At 45.5% G+C, this 16,587-nt stretch overlaps 1 protein-coding gene across 9 annotated transcripts in view; it reads right to left on the bottom strand.

The window, feature by feature from the left end:
* Nucleotides 1-16,587, bottom strand: part of EPHA5 (EPH receptor A5) — a 313,288-nt gene that overhangs the window by 238,776 nt on the left and 57,925 nt on the right. For all 9 annotated transcript variants that reach the window (XM_074993896.1, XM_074993897.1, XM_074993899.1 and 6 more), the window contains exon 3: nt 7,776-8,439. In XM_074993896.1, the coding sequence (XP_074849997.1) occupies nt 7,776-8,439 (664 nt within the window). The remainder of the gene's footprint in view (nt 1-7,775; nt 8,440-16,587) is intronic.

The raw sequence follows: 16,587 nt of genomic DNA, 5'->3' as shown, positions 1-16,587 counted from the left end.
TTTGCAACTCAACCTTGTTGAGCAAATTTTGATCCTTCTCTTCACCTATTGTAATCTTATTGTTCAGCCTATAATCCAGTGGATGATAACAAGGCGGGGGTCAGGCAGTTAATTGTCCTCCTGGGAGATGGATGGAGAGTAATCAGATTGCATGAAACAATGAGGTTACATTGGGCAAAGTAATGCCTCCAAATCTCTCCTGCTAGGGTGTGCCACTACTGATGGAGAAAGAGATCTTCAGAGTCATTAGGAGTCATTACCTTACTAACTACCTTTGTGCTACATTGCGGGCACTCCAATCACATTTGCTAGAACTAAGGCCTATTCACACGCAAAATAAAGCAAAGAAAAAAGCAATATTTAACCAGGCCTGCTGTGATTTCAGGAAAGCACTCGGCTGATTTTATCAATGCACACAACTCTACAGAAGAAACCATTCCCACTTCAGCAACAACTGCTTCTTTGTGGAATAGGAGCAGTTGCACCATTTTCTTCAGTGTTTGGGGAAAAAATAATACACACAACAGAGCCAAAAGCTCACCTCCTTTGATGTTGGTTGCTAGTGTGCCTAATTAAAATTAACTAAGCATTTCAGCTCATAATTATACGAACACCTAATCTATGGCACTCCCAGCCAATTTTATTTTAATCACAAGAACACACCAGACGTATGAATGATAAGCACAGAGCTCCCTGTAGTCTCTGTACTATTTCTGGATTCAGTATTTTCCATTTACTCTGTATTTCCATCACTGTTTTTCCTTGCTATGCAATCACTTCCCAGTTGAACAATTAATATATATATATATATATATATATATGTATATTTTTAATGCACTGGACTGTGCTTGCTATCCAGTATACCTCAAGGGGAAAAAGCTTGCTTGCCTTTCTCATGTGCGCTGTCTCCAATGGGAATACTCCCTTATTCTTCAGAGTTTTTGGCTTAGACAATGATTCGCAGTCAAAAGCCAGAAAGTAGAAGGTTCCACCCAGGTGGTGAAAGACAGGCCAAGGACAGAGGAAATGCTTGCCCCTTCTTTACATACTTCTGCACTGGAGCTGGCAAGAAGATGAAATCCTCCTTGCCTGACTGAAGTCCGATCACGACCATCTAATCTGACCTCCTGCACATCACAGACCACAGAACCTCTTCCAGCCAGTCCTGTTACAGACCCCGAAACTCTGGCTAGGTCAGAGTGAAGGTCCATCTAGTACAGTGTCCGATCTTCTGACAGTGGTCAGATGCCCCAGAGGGAATGAACAGAACAGGTGATCCATCCCTGGTTGCCCATTCCCTACTTCTGATAAACAGAGGCTAAGGATGTCCTGGCTAACAGAAATTAATGGATCTACTCCATGAATTTACCTAGTTCTTTTTTTGAATCCTGTTATAACCTTGGTGTCCGCAACATCCTCTGGCAAGGAGTTCCACTAGTTGATTGTGTGTTGCATGAAGAACTACTTCCTTTTCTTTGTTTTAAATCTGCCACCCACTAATTTCACTTGCTGCCCCCTAGTCCTTGTGTTATGGCAAGGAGTAAATAACTCTTTTTTATTTACCTTGTCCACACTAGTCATGATTTTATAAGCCACCCCATTCAGCACCAATTTCCTTCCAACACAGCTGCATAGACCACAGTCTCTGGCTGAATTTTCTTTCACAGATCCTCAATTGCACCACTGTCTGCAGAGGATTAGTAACTTTGCTTTGTCTGTGACTAAATCAGCAACAGAATCACCTGAGAGTTGATTCAGCAGGTAAACTTTTTGAACTATGGGTACTTGGATACCTTTGTCAATGATTTTTAATTAAATCCAAAGTGGAAATTTCTTACCATGGACTTTTCTTTTTTTCCCTGGGGACTTTCTTTCCGACTAACAAAACACTTGTTTCTTGTCAATAACTGGCATGAATTTCATCAGAAAAAAAATGAACAGTAAGCAAAAAAACAAATGTGGATGATAAATAATGCTTCAGCGTGTTGACTTAGCAACAATTAAATAATAATTGGGTAATTAGGTTAGACTATATTTCAAGAAAATACACCTGTTTAAATATTCCCAGTTATAGAAAAATTAAATTACAAAATATTTCTTTAGATGGGCAATTCCCTTTGAAAACACACACACTGCCCCTCACTCATTTCTAAAGGAGTTCTTCCCTTATAAAGAGGGGCACTAAAGTACGATTTGTGTTAGATTTTCTTCCATTATTTTGCAAGCTCCTGTATAATTGCAGGGCCTTTGTTCAGCTGGTGAAAACTGATGTCCAACTTTGACCACTGTCACATGTCATTTAGTGCTGCAGTGCACACTGGAAACCGGAAAAGAGATCACTGTGCTCCTCACAATTCATTATTGTTTCTTCCTGTAGTCAGTGGGGCCAACAGCCACCAGGGGCCTCAGGGCAACATGGGGAAGGGCTGGCTCCATGCCCCAGGAGGAGCTGGGCCAATGGCAGAAGGGGTGGGGCTTACAGCAATCAGCTCTTAGTGGGGTGCTGGGACCTCCCCATCCCTCAGGGTTGTGTACAGTGGCAGAGCAGTGCTGAGCGGTGTTTTAAGGGGCCCTGTGCAACTGCCCTCCTTGTGCCACTTCTGCCCCTCGGCAGGCCTGGTTGTAGTTCAGTCTTTAATTCACTTCACTGCTTTAATTCTTAAATATTTGTGACTCTCCTCCAAAAACTGACCGGGCTTGTGCTCACTGCATTCCAGTCATTGTCACTCTGGTTACTCGGGGTTAACGGGTTTTTAAAAAAAAAAAAAAAACATAGATGGCTTTTTGGCTTTTCTATTCAGCAGCCTCCAAAACTTACCACTCACCCGGGACCTGAAAGCCTGGCTGCATTTTTCTTCCCCTCAGGTGCACCACAGAAAAGATTCGGTAAACCAAATTAAAGCCTCATTTTTCAAAGGTATTTAGGTGCTCGGCTCCCAGGAGTAGATCAGCTTTGGGGATCTTGGCTCATGTCTCCAATTAGAGTTGTGTGATAATTGCCAGAGGATCACGTACGTGTAACCAGGACTGCCAATGGGGGAGCCAGGAGGCAGAGGAAGGAAGTGGGGGACAAAGGGGGCCTCTCTGTGCAGCTGTGGGGGGGGGCAGCGCTGCCAACCTTGGTGCTAAGGGCTGACTGCACTAGGCCAAACCTCTTTTACCCTTGGTTCTGCCCTTCTGAGAGGCATGGGGCCAGGGCACCCCCACCACCGGTGGCTGTCAGCCCTGCTGGGTGTAACCGGCATACTGCATAACTGGAACTTGGTAGACAATTCTCCTGACAGCATACCAGGAGCTGAGTGAAGCAACTCCCCCGCTTTCAGCTGTCTTGGTTCTGCAGCCTTTAAAAGAAGTAAAAAGTAACAAAACCGTTTTGCTTGGTACTAAAATGGAACGTTAAAGTTGAATACACGCAGGGAGCAGATCTGCTGAACCAGAAGGTGCCCTTTTAGGTAATCACTTTTTAAGGAATAGCAGCACCTTATGTAACTCCCCAATAGGGAGCTCAGATGTGTGCAGTAAATATATTCAAAAGTGCAGTCAGAGTAAAAACACAGATCGACGGATCCAGGATGCTGAGAAGAAGAAGAAGAAGAAGAAATTGTCATTTGGGCCAGATCATAAGATGTTGTAAATCAGCAAAGCTCCATTGATCCCTAGCTTGGGATCTGGACCTTTGCAAACTGAAATGGAGTCCCTCGTGAGCAGGTTTCCCTCTCATTCTTTCCCTCCAGGGCAGAATAAATATTGCTCTGTGCCCCGAGGCATGTGCACCACCAATAGAAAACACATGCTGCTGGTGGTGGGTGCTCTGCTAATCACCTGGGCAGCACCTGAATCTCCCCTGGGCATCTGCCCACGCGCTCAGCTTACAGGGAACCCGGCTGATGAAGCTAAATACCACTACCCAAATGGAAACTTGCTGCTACAGGCAAGTGACTATTGTCAGAGATGTTTTTCAGAACCCCTTGAACAGGGCTAGTGTAACCAAGCCAAAACTAATAGCCTGTAGTCAGCTCCTGTGCCCAACCCCTACTGCAGAAAGCAATGTATGTTCACAGGGAGTTATTCCCTTAATTACAATTATTAACATGTGCAGCAATTTGATCATACGTATCATGAGCCCTGCGCCCAGGGCTTTTCACTAGCATTTTCCCACGTGGTCACCATGTATCACTGCTTATCTCCTGACAGCAAATGATAAATTGGCCGAGTTGCAGAAAAAGGTGTAATATGCAAGTGGTTTTGTTTGCTAGATAAATACAATTTGACTGCCCATGTTATTTGAAATAATAACTGAATCCTATAACGAGATTAGGCCATGTCATATCTGTCGCCTGAATGGGCCAAGCGATGCAAATTGCTGCTGTCTGTGCCTCCGTCATCAAGCACCCCGATGACAAGATGATGAATTGAAGACCTCATTGTCAATTAATGATCCTTACACAAGAGGGATTTCGACTGTTCCCATATGTTTGGGAGGGTGAGCGACATTTGTGTCCTCTCTGATAAAGGAAGGTTGTCTGCTACTGTCCAGACAAAATGGAGTGGCTCAGTGAACGTTATCTTTGGAGGGAAAATTCCAGTAAACAAATTCAGGTTCTTCTGTGCTGGAAACACACCAGGATATTCAAAGACAGTTCTAGTGCACAGTAGAGGTACAAATTAATCTGCATTGCTCAGGAGGTGCGGGGATTTCTTAAGTGCCTACAGCCCAGAGCCTCAGAGATATTTAAGCTCCCAACACCCACTGCTTTCACTGGGAGCTGGACTCCTAAAGACAAAGAGGGGCAAATTAGGCTAGTGAATGGGCCACACGAGTGGCCCTCTCTCTCCTCAGCAGCGGTAGTTTTGCTAACTGCACTTCCATACCTCCAATTTGTGGAGTGTGTGGATTGAACCCCAGTCCTTTGATTGGTTGCAGAGGGAGCGCATGGCTGTCACAGTCAGTGTTGTGTGTAATCAGCATGCACCTCACATCCCACACCCTTGTTTTATGCACTCGTCACTTTTGTAGTACTGGTAGGAAAACAACGATGTGGACAAAAACCGGCAGAATCTGGTAACTCCACATGTAGGCAATGGAAAATAGAACATTTCATGGGCCACACACACAGAACCCCAGTGGTCCACATACAGCCCTTAGGCCCTTGGTTCCCCACCACTGATAATAGCTTTGAGGGTCTGGAACCAAGGATCCCAACTACCTTTGACCTGCAAGGGAAATTAGAGTGTCATACGACACCCAAGAGTTGCATGACTTTAATGACACCAGTGTAATTAAAGCAGTGCCACCTCCTTCGTGTGATGCAGGTACACTGACGCTGAAGTGTTCATAACAGCATAACCATTCTCCTACTGCAGGGGTCAGCAACCCCTCACATGTCTGCCACGACTGGCACACACGGCGGGAGCTCAGCCCCGACCCTGCTCCCCATTGCAGCCGGGAGCTTGCTCTAAGCCATGCTGCGTGTGGATTAACAAAAGACCAGCTAATGCTACCGAACACCACCTAGACGATAAAGCTCTTCATCTTACTGTATATATTCATGGAGCTGTTCTTCGCGGGACTGTTAAGTACATTAAAAAGTATCATCAGTACATAGAGGTCAAAAGGTCAAATTTTGGCACGCTGCCTCGGAAAGGTTGCTGACCCCGTCCTACTGGAAGGGGCACTACAGCAGTAGCGCTGTTATACTGAGAGCACTGCACCCTCACAAGAGGTCACACTTTTCCAAGGACCACAACAGGTTTCTGGTTTATTTAAAATTTCTAGCTGCTCATCTGGATAATCTTCATAGATGTTGCTGACAGCAGACCAGAAAGAGCAAATAAAGCCAAAATAGAACAGGGCTGCAGCTCTGGCAGCCAATGGAGCAGCGAGTGCAGGAGAGGAATCAGGCTCAATAACCAGCAGAAGTGCCCAATTGCTCTGAGCTGCTGAAGATGTGACGCCCAATCAGCGCTTGCTATTTTGGGGCTATGTATTTTTATCAGGCAGGCATGTCTCTGCCAGGATGTCTGGCTCCATTCCCTCGCCTGCAGCAGTTGAGAGTGCCTCCATTCTGGCTGATGCTGCTTGGTTCTTCGTGTGCCGAATGCTAAACCAGATGTAACTCCCTCCCCCGTATATAGAAAATTCATTAACACGGCAAGGGAGGAACAAGCAGGCTGGTCTGTCAGTATCTCTGGTGTGTTCAGAGAGAGAAATATCCTAGCAAAATGGGATTTCCTTATAACAAAAGGCCTCTCCCCCAGTCATGAACTTCTCTAGTCCCACGTGCCAAAGAGACCTGCAAAAGGGAATTCAGCTACCTCTGGGTTTCACCCAAAGATTACAGTGGAGATTTGTATGATGAGCACCTGCGTGATCAGGACCCTAGTTTGACATGTGCCAAACAAGAACCCACCAGGGCACATGTCCTACTCTCTTTACTTATGACAAACTCACACCCATTTCAGGCAGGTGGAAACCACACTCAAAATAGGGTGTACACTCAAAGGAAAGCTATACTACGCACCAACAGACCATTAACAACATGCATCTGGAAACTCAATGGCCAGAATGAAAAAGTATTTACAGGTTATGAGGGAGTAGGTGCATTCAAATTACAATTTACAAATAGTAATGAAAAAAATTACTAATTAGCACAAATTGCATTGAAATGGCCCTTCTGTGTTATAACCAAATAGTTTTCTAATAAGCTGCCCACTTTAAAAAAGAAGCCTGTAATAGAGAAATGTTCCAGCAACTTCTAAGTTGTTTTCATAGTGGGTTTCTTTGAAAACCCTTTTTTAGATACTTAGCTGCCATTACACATCTGTGACTTAGGCCTTGTCCACACTAAACCCACTGGTCGATCTACTCAATGCAACTTCAGCTATGCAAATAGCATAGCAGAAATCGACATACAAACTGTGACATCTTCCACGTTATGAAGTCGGCAGAGGCTTCTCTCCCATCCACTCCAGCTACTCTTCTTGTCCTGGGGGAGTATCAGAAATGACGTGAGACTGCTCAGAGATCAGCTCATTGTGCGTAGGCAGACGCAGTAAACTGGAGGCTGGTGGATTGATTGCTGGAGTGTCGATCCAGCATGTAGTGGAGACAAGCCCTACGGCTCCAACCCTGACATGTATTTATGTTCACAAGAAAGCCCAGTGAACACAAGGGGCTTCCTGTGATGGCAAAGTTATGCACAGGTAGAAGTTATTTTGCAGGATCAAAATCTAAGCTATTATTTTAACTTTAAACACTTAAGTACCACAATAGCAAAGCAACTACAAGACAAAGCAGACAATTCACATCATAGGAAACCTCCCTTGTCTTGCCTTTTGAATAGAACTAAGCTAAAAGAGATACACTGTTATTAATTTACATACTCTACATTATATCTCTTTTTGAACAAAAAAAATACCTGTAAGGCTTCCAAGCAATAGTCCAGAAGGGAGGAACCAAAACTTTAAACATTTCATCATCTGAAAATATCAAAGTGCAATACCTATATGATGACACAACCCCATTCTCAAAACCCACAGCACTCTCGCAGTGGAAAGAGTCCTTTAGGTAGGAGTAAATTACAGTTATTCCTGATTTAAGGCATCTTTACACTACCAGAGCCGCAGAAAGAGACTTTAAGGTCAAAGGGAACCAGGTCCATTGATTTCAATGAGACCGTGACCATCTATGGGCAGTACGAGCGACTGTACCTAAATATGGCCCAAGATGTGTATAATACAAAACCAGAAAGCCAATTTCCTTTGCAAATTCTTACCATGACAGGTGTTGTTCTTCTCCTCATACCCTGCTTTACACATGCATTTTCCAATGGGCACCAGCCATTCCCCCTCAGCACTGCAATGCATCTTTGGAGGTTCATCAGTCACTGAGTGGTTCACACACTCTCCTGACACTTCCAGCAGTTGGGAGGAATCTGCCCCAGTGATGGTGTCAGGAAAGAGAGCTAGGTTCCGGATAACAGAAGGGCACTTTTTGTAATACACTCGCACAGACACCAGGGCAATGCAGGCGCCGACATCCTGGAAAGCCAAGTAAAATCCCTTCTTGGTCAAAGGCCCAACATCTCTAACCTCAGTGTTCAGTTTCATGACTCGGTCTCCAAGGTCTAGCTCAGTGAAGCTCTCGTCGGCAGCAATGGTGTCGATCTTGATGTACTGATTTTCTTTGATGTTCCTCCCATCTTCGTCATCCGATTCAAAGTAATACATATTGAAAGTTTCTTTGCAAGTCCCCAGTCCTCCTGGAAGACTATTGCAGTCCCGCAGAGTGAACTTGAGTTCGATGAAGATCCGGGAGGCTCCTTCATTGGAAATCCAGCTGGTCAGAAGCCAGTTGTTCTGATTCTGTTCCATGACTTTGCACACTTGATATGTGTGTATGGGTGCATAATTTTCATCCACCTCACCAATTTCTTCCCACTGTGCAAAAAGAGAAACAATTACTTAAACGCAGCAAGCAAACAGGTTCCTAAAAAAAAACATCTTACCTTTCACGCAGGAGAGCTGCCCTGTTGGAAAAGATGAGAACGTTAAAATGACACTGAGTTCCATGCCCTAGGCCTGACCGATGCCCCGCCAATTCAGAGGAAAGATCCCTACTGAGGAAGGCCTTTTCTTTGGAAACAAGGGAGGACTGGGGAAGAATTCTATTTTTTAATTGTTCCTTTTGTTCATTATTGGTTTGTTAGGCACCAGAATGAAAAGAGAGGCAGTATTTAGGGCTGACCCGTGGCTTGCTCTGTGCAGCCTGGCGGTGGAGTGACAGGATACCACATTTATTCATTGCACAGCCCCAGAGCATCATTTAGCAGCACATGGAAGGAAAAAGCAGATCCCTCAGGAGCTCTCTCCCGCTCCATGAAGGTGAGCAGAGAATTGTCAGAGAATGGCATGGAACAAGTGGAACTTGGGTTCCACCCCCTCAAGTCAGAACAAAGAGGGAAGCAATCTGCTCTCAAGACAAACCCATAGCAGATTACCTCCCCGAAAGCAAAATGGTGGAACTGTGACCCCTGGGCTACTCTGGGGATTCTGCCCAGCACATTGAGCTTCTTATGCAGGATACCAGGTATAGTCACGATCAAGCCATCAATGACGACGGATCCTCTAGCACAGGGGTAGTAAAAATCAGGCCTGGGGGCTGGATCCAGTTCACTAAGCATTCTCTCCAGCCTGCCCAGCTGATCAGCAGAGCACGCGTACCGACAGCCAACAGCATGTGTTCAGCTGCCCCTCCCCACCTTGGTCCGTCTGCAGCCGAGCTCCTCCTGGGATTCTCCTGCCAGCTGTGCAGAGGGGCAGGGGTGGAGGGGAGAGGGCAGTGCTGAAGTCAGGGGGTTCCCCTGCCCCTGTGCCCATCTCCGCAGTGACTTGCTCACGAGTGCAGAGCAGGGGAGGGGGAGATAATAGATGAGGGCAGATTTCCCTTACAGAGAGAGAAGGGGTTTTGCTCAGAAGCTTGCCCTGCAGCAGCCAGCGCACACACACTGTGTGTCAGTCACACACACCCAGTCTGTGCCACACACACCCAGTCACTGCCACACAGACACGGCAGCACACCCTCAATCTGTGTCACCAAGTCTGTCTGATCCACACACAGTGTTTCTCTTTCATAGTCCCACACACTCCATCTCTCTCCGTTGCGCCCAGCCCTGCCCCTCCGGCCTGAGACACTGCCCCTTCCAGGGGACCCAGAGCTGGGCCACGACCAGTACCAAAATCGGTAGACAGGCCCCTCCACAAAAATTATTGCCCACCCCGATCTAGCAACACGGCTGATTTCAAATTTAAAAATGTACCACGCTGGGAAAAAACCTCAGTCACTGCACAGCTATATGCAGCACAGAGAAATCACCTTGAACAGCACTCAGCCACACTGGAGCCTCTCCGGCATCCAAGTCCTCTCTGCTATTCACAATTCAAGTGTCACTGTTACGGACGAGATCAACCCACTTATGGTGAGGGGCCGTGCCTTGAAAGAACCAACGTCTTTGCTGTTGTTCGTTTCTCCGGCTTTTGATCTGTTCACCTGTCAGGATCTCATTGCCAAGAACTCTTTCATTCACTTTCCAGTTGGGCTACTTTTGATGTTTGCATCTAATTATACTGGCCAATGCATCATTGTGAGAAATCAATGCACACAGAATATAATGGGCCCATGAGGCAGGCCCTGGTTTTAAAGTACTAGACACAGCATGGGCTGAATGCACTCTACAGCCAAAGGCCTGCTTATAGCAGTATTGTCTGAAGCCCTCAGCCTCAGGGTACCAGCTTATCGCGGAGGTTATGGAAAACACCCCCAGGTTAATATCAACAGGCTGGCTTTTTCTTGACATTTTCAATGAAAAAGAGAAAGGAAATGAATGGCAGGAAAACACTCAAACTGCTGGAAGGGGACAGGCTGCTGAACCACAGTTAGCAGAGTCGTTTGTCCCCTCCTCCCACCATGCCCTCGCTGGAGATGTCTACGCCGCCATCCTCGGTTGCTGTAGCACACAGCCAGCGTTAATCCAGCTAGAAGAAAGTTTGGGCAGGTGATAGCAGAGAGGCCACAGCTGCACGAGCTGCTGTACTTGTCAGCCCTGCCCACCTGGGCCTTCAGGGGGACACGGAAGCCCAGTGTCAAGGGTGGCCCAGGGGATTAGCAGGATCCTGGTGCCAGCAGCAGGGTTGGGCCCATGCCTGCACTCACTGGTGGTAGAAGGAAGCAGAGTGATGGGATGTGGGGTGGGGGGTAGGAAAAGGTAAGGCAGGAGGGGTTGTCCTGGGCCCCACACACTCCTACAGGGACATCCCTGGCCCTAGGCACATACCTAAGCAGCCTCTGCCCAGGCTGCAGTCACATCTCCCAACTGCAGTGTAGACATACCCAGCCACACTGCACTTTCTTGTTGTGTTCTTTCTCCTTCCCCTCACCTCCCAGCCCCACTCCCCTCCCTACAGGGGCAACACGAACCCCCTGAATCTGGCCAATTATTTCGAGTCACATTGTGTTTCAAACCCAATCTGGGAAAAAAGTCTGGGACACCGAACGTGCATAAAGGGCTTGCTCAACCCTCTCTGGCATGCAGAGCGAACAGGGGTCCTTTTCCCCAGTGGGGTGCAGCTGTCACAACACACTCAAACCTACTTTCCCAGGGCTGGAGACAGCCCCTTTGCTCTCAGTGAATGGCACCTCACTCTGTAAGCAACCCCCTAAACAAAGCCCTACAAGTGTGTAGCATGTGATTAAGGTTAGATGTTTCACCACCTTCGCTCAGTACTAATATTGGAGGGATTTATAAGTTGACAATGTCCCTTAAATTTAATTGGTGATTGAGTTTATAAACAGTGGGAAAAGACCATTAATGACAATAGACAGTTATTATACGGGAAATGTTGTGTCAAGCATGCACGTCTTATGATAAAGCTGGAGAATGCCTGGTGCTCTGTGAGTCAGCTCCTGCACCAATGAAGTCAGTGGAAGTTTCACTGTTCCCTTGACCAGGGAAGGGCTGACTTTACACTTTGTGAAGACAATGCTCATGGTCCTTGGGAACACAGCATGGCCTATGGGCTGGTGAACTGGACTGGGACTGAGAAGACCCACGTTCTAGTCGAAGTTCTGCCCCTGACCTCAGAGAATCTTCTCAATGCCCATTTCCCAGCGGTGCAATAGTTCTGAAGTCCTTTATCAAACTTTGAAATCTGTGGGTGAGAAGTGGCATAGAAGAGGCATTATCCTTTGATGGCTGCAGAATAGAGACCCACACACAGTCTTCAGAGAGCATTTGATCCTTCTATTATTCATTCCATACCAAGTAGTTAACTTTGCTACAGTTGACCGTTGTGCTTGCTTACAATTTCTACCAGTTGTTTTATTTCAAGGAATGTCGCAACTTTGCAGAATGTTGCTGATTGGAGGTTTTGAGCACCAGACTTGCGAAGACAGACATGGTTGTGAAGTTAAGCTGGTGTTCACAAAACCAATCTAGGGCTGGTGATTATGGGAATGTACGGAAAGAGATGGGTCATTTGTTTAGATGTAAAAATTAAACCCAATGATATTTCCTATCCCACCCCCCCAAATGCTAAACAAATACAGACACTATTGAAGCAGATTCTGATTTCAGCAGCAGCAAAGGAAATGGACCATAGCTCCATTGACTGTAGACAGGATAAGCCAATTTACAGCATTATATCTGCGATCAGAATATGTCCCACCTGCCATCCAAATAGAGCTGTCATCAGAGAGAGACAGCAAAAGGAGGTGGTAATGAGGTAAGGCTGCTTATCTCTGTACAGTCACAAGGGAAAGGCATTCAGATCCCATCAGGGCCTCCCACCTTTCACACTAGGCCGTGTTCCGCCATTTAATCTGATCTCCATTCCTATCTTTATGTAGGAGAACACACTTTATTTCCTCCGATTAGGTAAGCCACTTTTTGGGCACTCTGGAGACTGCAATCATTCTGTTACTATTCCCGCTCTTACAACCACCCCAAAAGGGCAGAAGGGGCTCATTACCATCTTTTCAGCCTGGTCTTGACTTTCTTGATTAATATTTGAGACATTATACAACACACTTCAAATAGCAAAGGAATCAAAACAAACTAGAAGCCCTAGCTGATGAAATATGGGCTCTAATAGGTCATGAAAAAGGAAACCTGGCACATTAATATGACAGCATCTAGCTGAACGTATCTGCATGAAAAGATTAAGAAGAGTAGAACTGAAAAATTGCATTCCACATTTTAATTCCTCTCTGCAGTACACATTTTTATGATACAAATCAATGCTATCCGAAGGATTACAACAAAAATGCAACATTAACTTGGTGCTAAATGTTTCTACTAAGTCTTTAATAGCCTTAAGAAGGAAAACACAAATGCATTGCAATGGCCTCATGTTAAATCATTTACAGAAGACCTGTTTCGGAATGAAAAATTTTCATTAAGACACTAGAGTTACACTTTCCTCCGTCAACATAATGGCATTCAGCTCACACAGATTATCTAGGAAAAGGCCAAAGATAACGTGAATCTAAGCAAAAAATACAAGTCAAAGAGCTCATGACAGATCAGCCTCATGTTCAAGTATTAATTTAAAGTATCTAGTTCCTAGGGCTCTCTCCTTGCAAGGCAGGATCCAGTCCAGGTTCACATCTCTTGTGTTGGACATCTGAAAGCCTCAGAGATAACCCAGAGGTTCATACCCACCCCAGGATGAGGCAAATTCTGTCCTGGGTTAGAACACCCCCACCACGGTGACTTTAGAGAGCTTGCACTGATGCAAAGGAGAGCCCAATTTGGGTGCACATGAATTACTACATTCCAACAAACACCCATCCCCAGCCCACATGGAGCTGAGCACGTGGTGTGTGACATCACTTCTGTGCTTTCCGGCGCTCAGCGCAGGGCAAGTTCTTCCATTTGCTTTGAGCTGGCTGTGGCTCAACAGCCTCACACTCAACAGTGGTAACACATAAGCATGTCTCCCTAGCACCTAACTTTTCCCAGGCAAACTTCTCCTTCCCCCCATCCCCCACCCTTTGTGATCCAGATTGTTGATGTGCTTTCACTCCAATTGGAACAGTTTTCAGGGAGTTATGCTGAGAGAGGCAAGTGACAATCCTACATGTCCCAGTTAGTGCTATATGGCAAGAGGTGTCTTCCAAGCAAGATGTGGGTATCCCTGAATCAGTCTTTCATTAATTCTCAGCTCCGTCCTTGTAAGACAACTTAGTCTGACATTCCTTTATCTCTCAAGACTTATTTGAAAATAGCCTAGACTTGGTTGCCCTTCCAGGCGGCAAGTGCCACAGGGGTCACCATGTTCATCTGTATCCGCAAAAACAGCTAGAAGTCCTCTGGCACCTTATAGACTAGCAGATTTTTTGCAACATAAGCTTTTGTGGGCAAAGACCCGTTTTTTCAGATGCATCTGAAGAAGCGGGTTTTTGCCCATGAAAGCTTATGCTCCAAAAAATCTGCTAGTCTATAAGGTGCCCCAGGACTTCTTGTTCTTCCTCCCACGTGTCCCATGACAATCAGCTACAACATTTTCACTGACCGCGTCTTCCAGAAGCAAAAGCTCACTTTTTCATCCGTCTGCAAACTTGCTTCCAGTTACCGTACCAGAAAGTTTAAGAAACAGGAAATCTGCCCATGCAGGTTCTCCTCCATAGTATACCCTGTGTAACCTCAGTGGAGTTAGATGAGAGGGAATGTTTACTGAAAAAATAAAGAAGCATAATATATTGCCTCCCACACAGCAGAAACCCATGGAAGTGGCAATGCAACCATTTCTGTGGGCTCCTATTGACTACAGCAATGCAGACTGTGTTGTGTGGTCAGCAGCAAGTGTGCAGCTGTTTCGTCTGGCCATTTTATCAGGAGATTAAGGAGCGTTAACACTGTTCTCAAAGCCCCAGCCATGAGGTTGTGTGATTCTTTGACAATCTCAGCTTTAAGAAAATATAAGAGCTTCCATCCCTCTGACTGCGGAGAAAAACTTCAAAATCGCCTCCAAAACTAGGGGGCAAATAAAAAGAACCTGAGATTTAGTCTACATCTCCAGCTCATGATTTCAGGGGCCTGACTCATTGTTTTTACATGTAGGGGTTGGCCGTGCTCCAGGGACTCTGTGAGGTCAATCCCGTGCATAAGGTAGCAGTAAGACAGTGGCGAGTCAGAGCCAGGATTCCCCACAGGAAGCTGGGTTCTTCCCCATGACTGCACCAGACTGGAGACTTTGCACATATACTGATGGGAGCTGTGGAGAGGGGGCAGATGGCAAGGGTGGGATCACACCTCACCTTCAGGAAGCTTCTGGTGTCCCTTCCACACTGAAACCTGCAGCCTCCGTAAGAGGGAGGAAGCTGGGATCTATTTCCCCTCACCAGGGAAATGTGCTGACTAAACTGGCAACGGCTCTGGAAAGCAGCAAAGCCGCCAAGCGGTTTCTAGGCATTGCAGAGATGATGAAGGAAATGTGATGGCCCGTCACAGGATTGCAAGGCTGCTATTGCAGGATAAGCAATGCCAGTCTATGTAAGTCTGCCAGCAAGGTGAATGCACGTGAACCCCTCTCCCATCCATTTCTTAGTTAGTCCCAGCTCATTGGTCACAGGCAACAGGGACAACATGCAAAAAGGGCACATAGTATAGAAAGGATCTGATCAACTTCTTCACTCAGGTAAGAATTTGGCCTGATTAAGGAAAAAAAAAAACATTGTCAAGTCAAATGACAGGAACAGCAGAATATTAGATGGTGGTTTGGCACATTCACCTCTATTTGGGCCAGTTTAAAAGAAGAGAATTACTGAGCTATTTTCCTCATCCTTGTCTGCCCAGTTGGAATTTTCTGATGGGTTTCATTATAGACACTATCCTTATGTTCAAAGGAATAACGTGTTTTGTACATGCTGTACGTAAAATAACTTGTGATGGAGTCCATACAACTTGATGCCAATGAAAGTCCTACAAATTTCACTGTGGTTTAGATTAGACCCGCAAAAGAATTATTTTTTCCTAAAGAAAGAAACTGCACAGAAAAAGTCTTTAAATTGAAAAGGATGAGGAGGACTGGTGAACTGGGAATCTAAAATGTCTAATTTGAAGTACACCCCATTTGGAGGGTTATGTTAATGAGGAAGTTTGGAAGATGCTAATGAGTTACTGATATGAATATGCAATGGCTCATTTGCATAATGGTGCCCATGCGTGATTCAAAAGTGCAGTTTTCAGATCGCACGCCACCCATGTAGATGGGGCCTTTTGAAAGGATTCCCTGACTTCGAAAGCCCCTTCTTCCTAAAATCAAATAGAAAGAAGGGGCTTTCAATGTCTGGGGGTGTCCTTTCGAAAGACCCCACGTACACGGGCGGCGTACGTTCTGAAAGCGGCGCTTTTGAATTGCATGCGGCTGCCATTATGGTAATGCAGTGCTGCATATTCATGTCAGTGCCTCATTAGCATCGTCCAAACTGCCTCATTAACATGCCCCGTCCAAAAGGAGGGGGCATGTGTAGACACAGCCTAAGGGTATGTCTACATAGCAAAGCTATTTCAAAGTAAGCTGTGATGGAAGAGATATTCCAAAATAGCTTATTTCAAAATAATACATCTACACACAAAATGTGTTCTGAAATAGCCTTCAGCTATTTTGACCTAGAGCATCTATACACATAGAGCCTCTTCTGAAATAGAACCATTGGAAGCACTGCGGCTTAATTCGAAACAGGCTCTATTCTCAGTCTACAGAGCCCCTATTTCAAACAAACTTTTTCAAAATAGGCACTAATAAACCACTATTCCTTGAAGTTTACCTATTTAGAAATAAGCCCACTGCTATTTTCCAGTGATTTCAAAATAGCAATTGCGTTGTATAGATGTTAGCAAAGTTGTTTCAAAATAACTTTGCTATGCAGACCTACCCTGCAAGTTATAAACAACTTCAGAAACTATTAAACAACAGTTGGGACCTATGCAATCAAAAATAAATAAAGGTGTTGCAAAATTTCAGGCCATTTTTAAAAAAAAAAAAATTAGATTAATCGTCCCCAAGAAAGGATTTTTTTAAAAGCCT

This window comes from Carettochelys insculpta, chromosome 4, assembly GCF_033958435.1.
Source record: "Carettochelys insculpta isolate YL-2023 chromosome 4, ASM3395843v1, whole genome shotgun sequence".
Classification (NCBI taxonomy): Eukaryota; Metazoa; Chordata; order Testudines; family Carettochelyidae; genus Carettochelys; species Carettochelys insculpta.
This window is presented reverse-complemented; position numbering and strand designations above follow the sequence as displayed.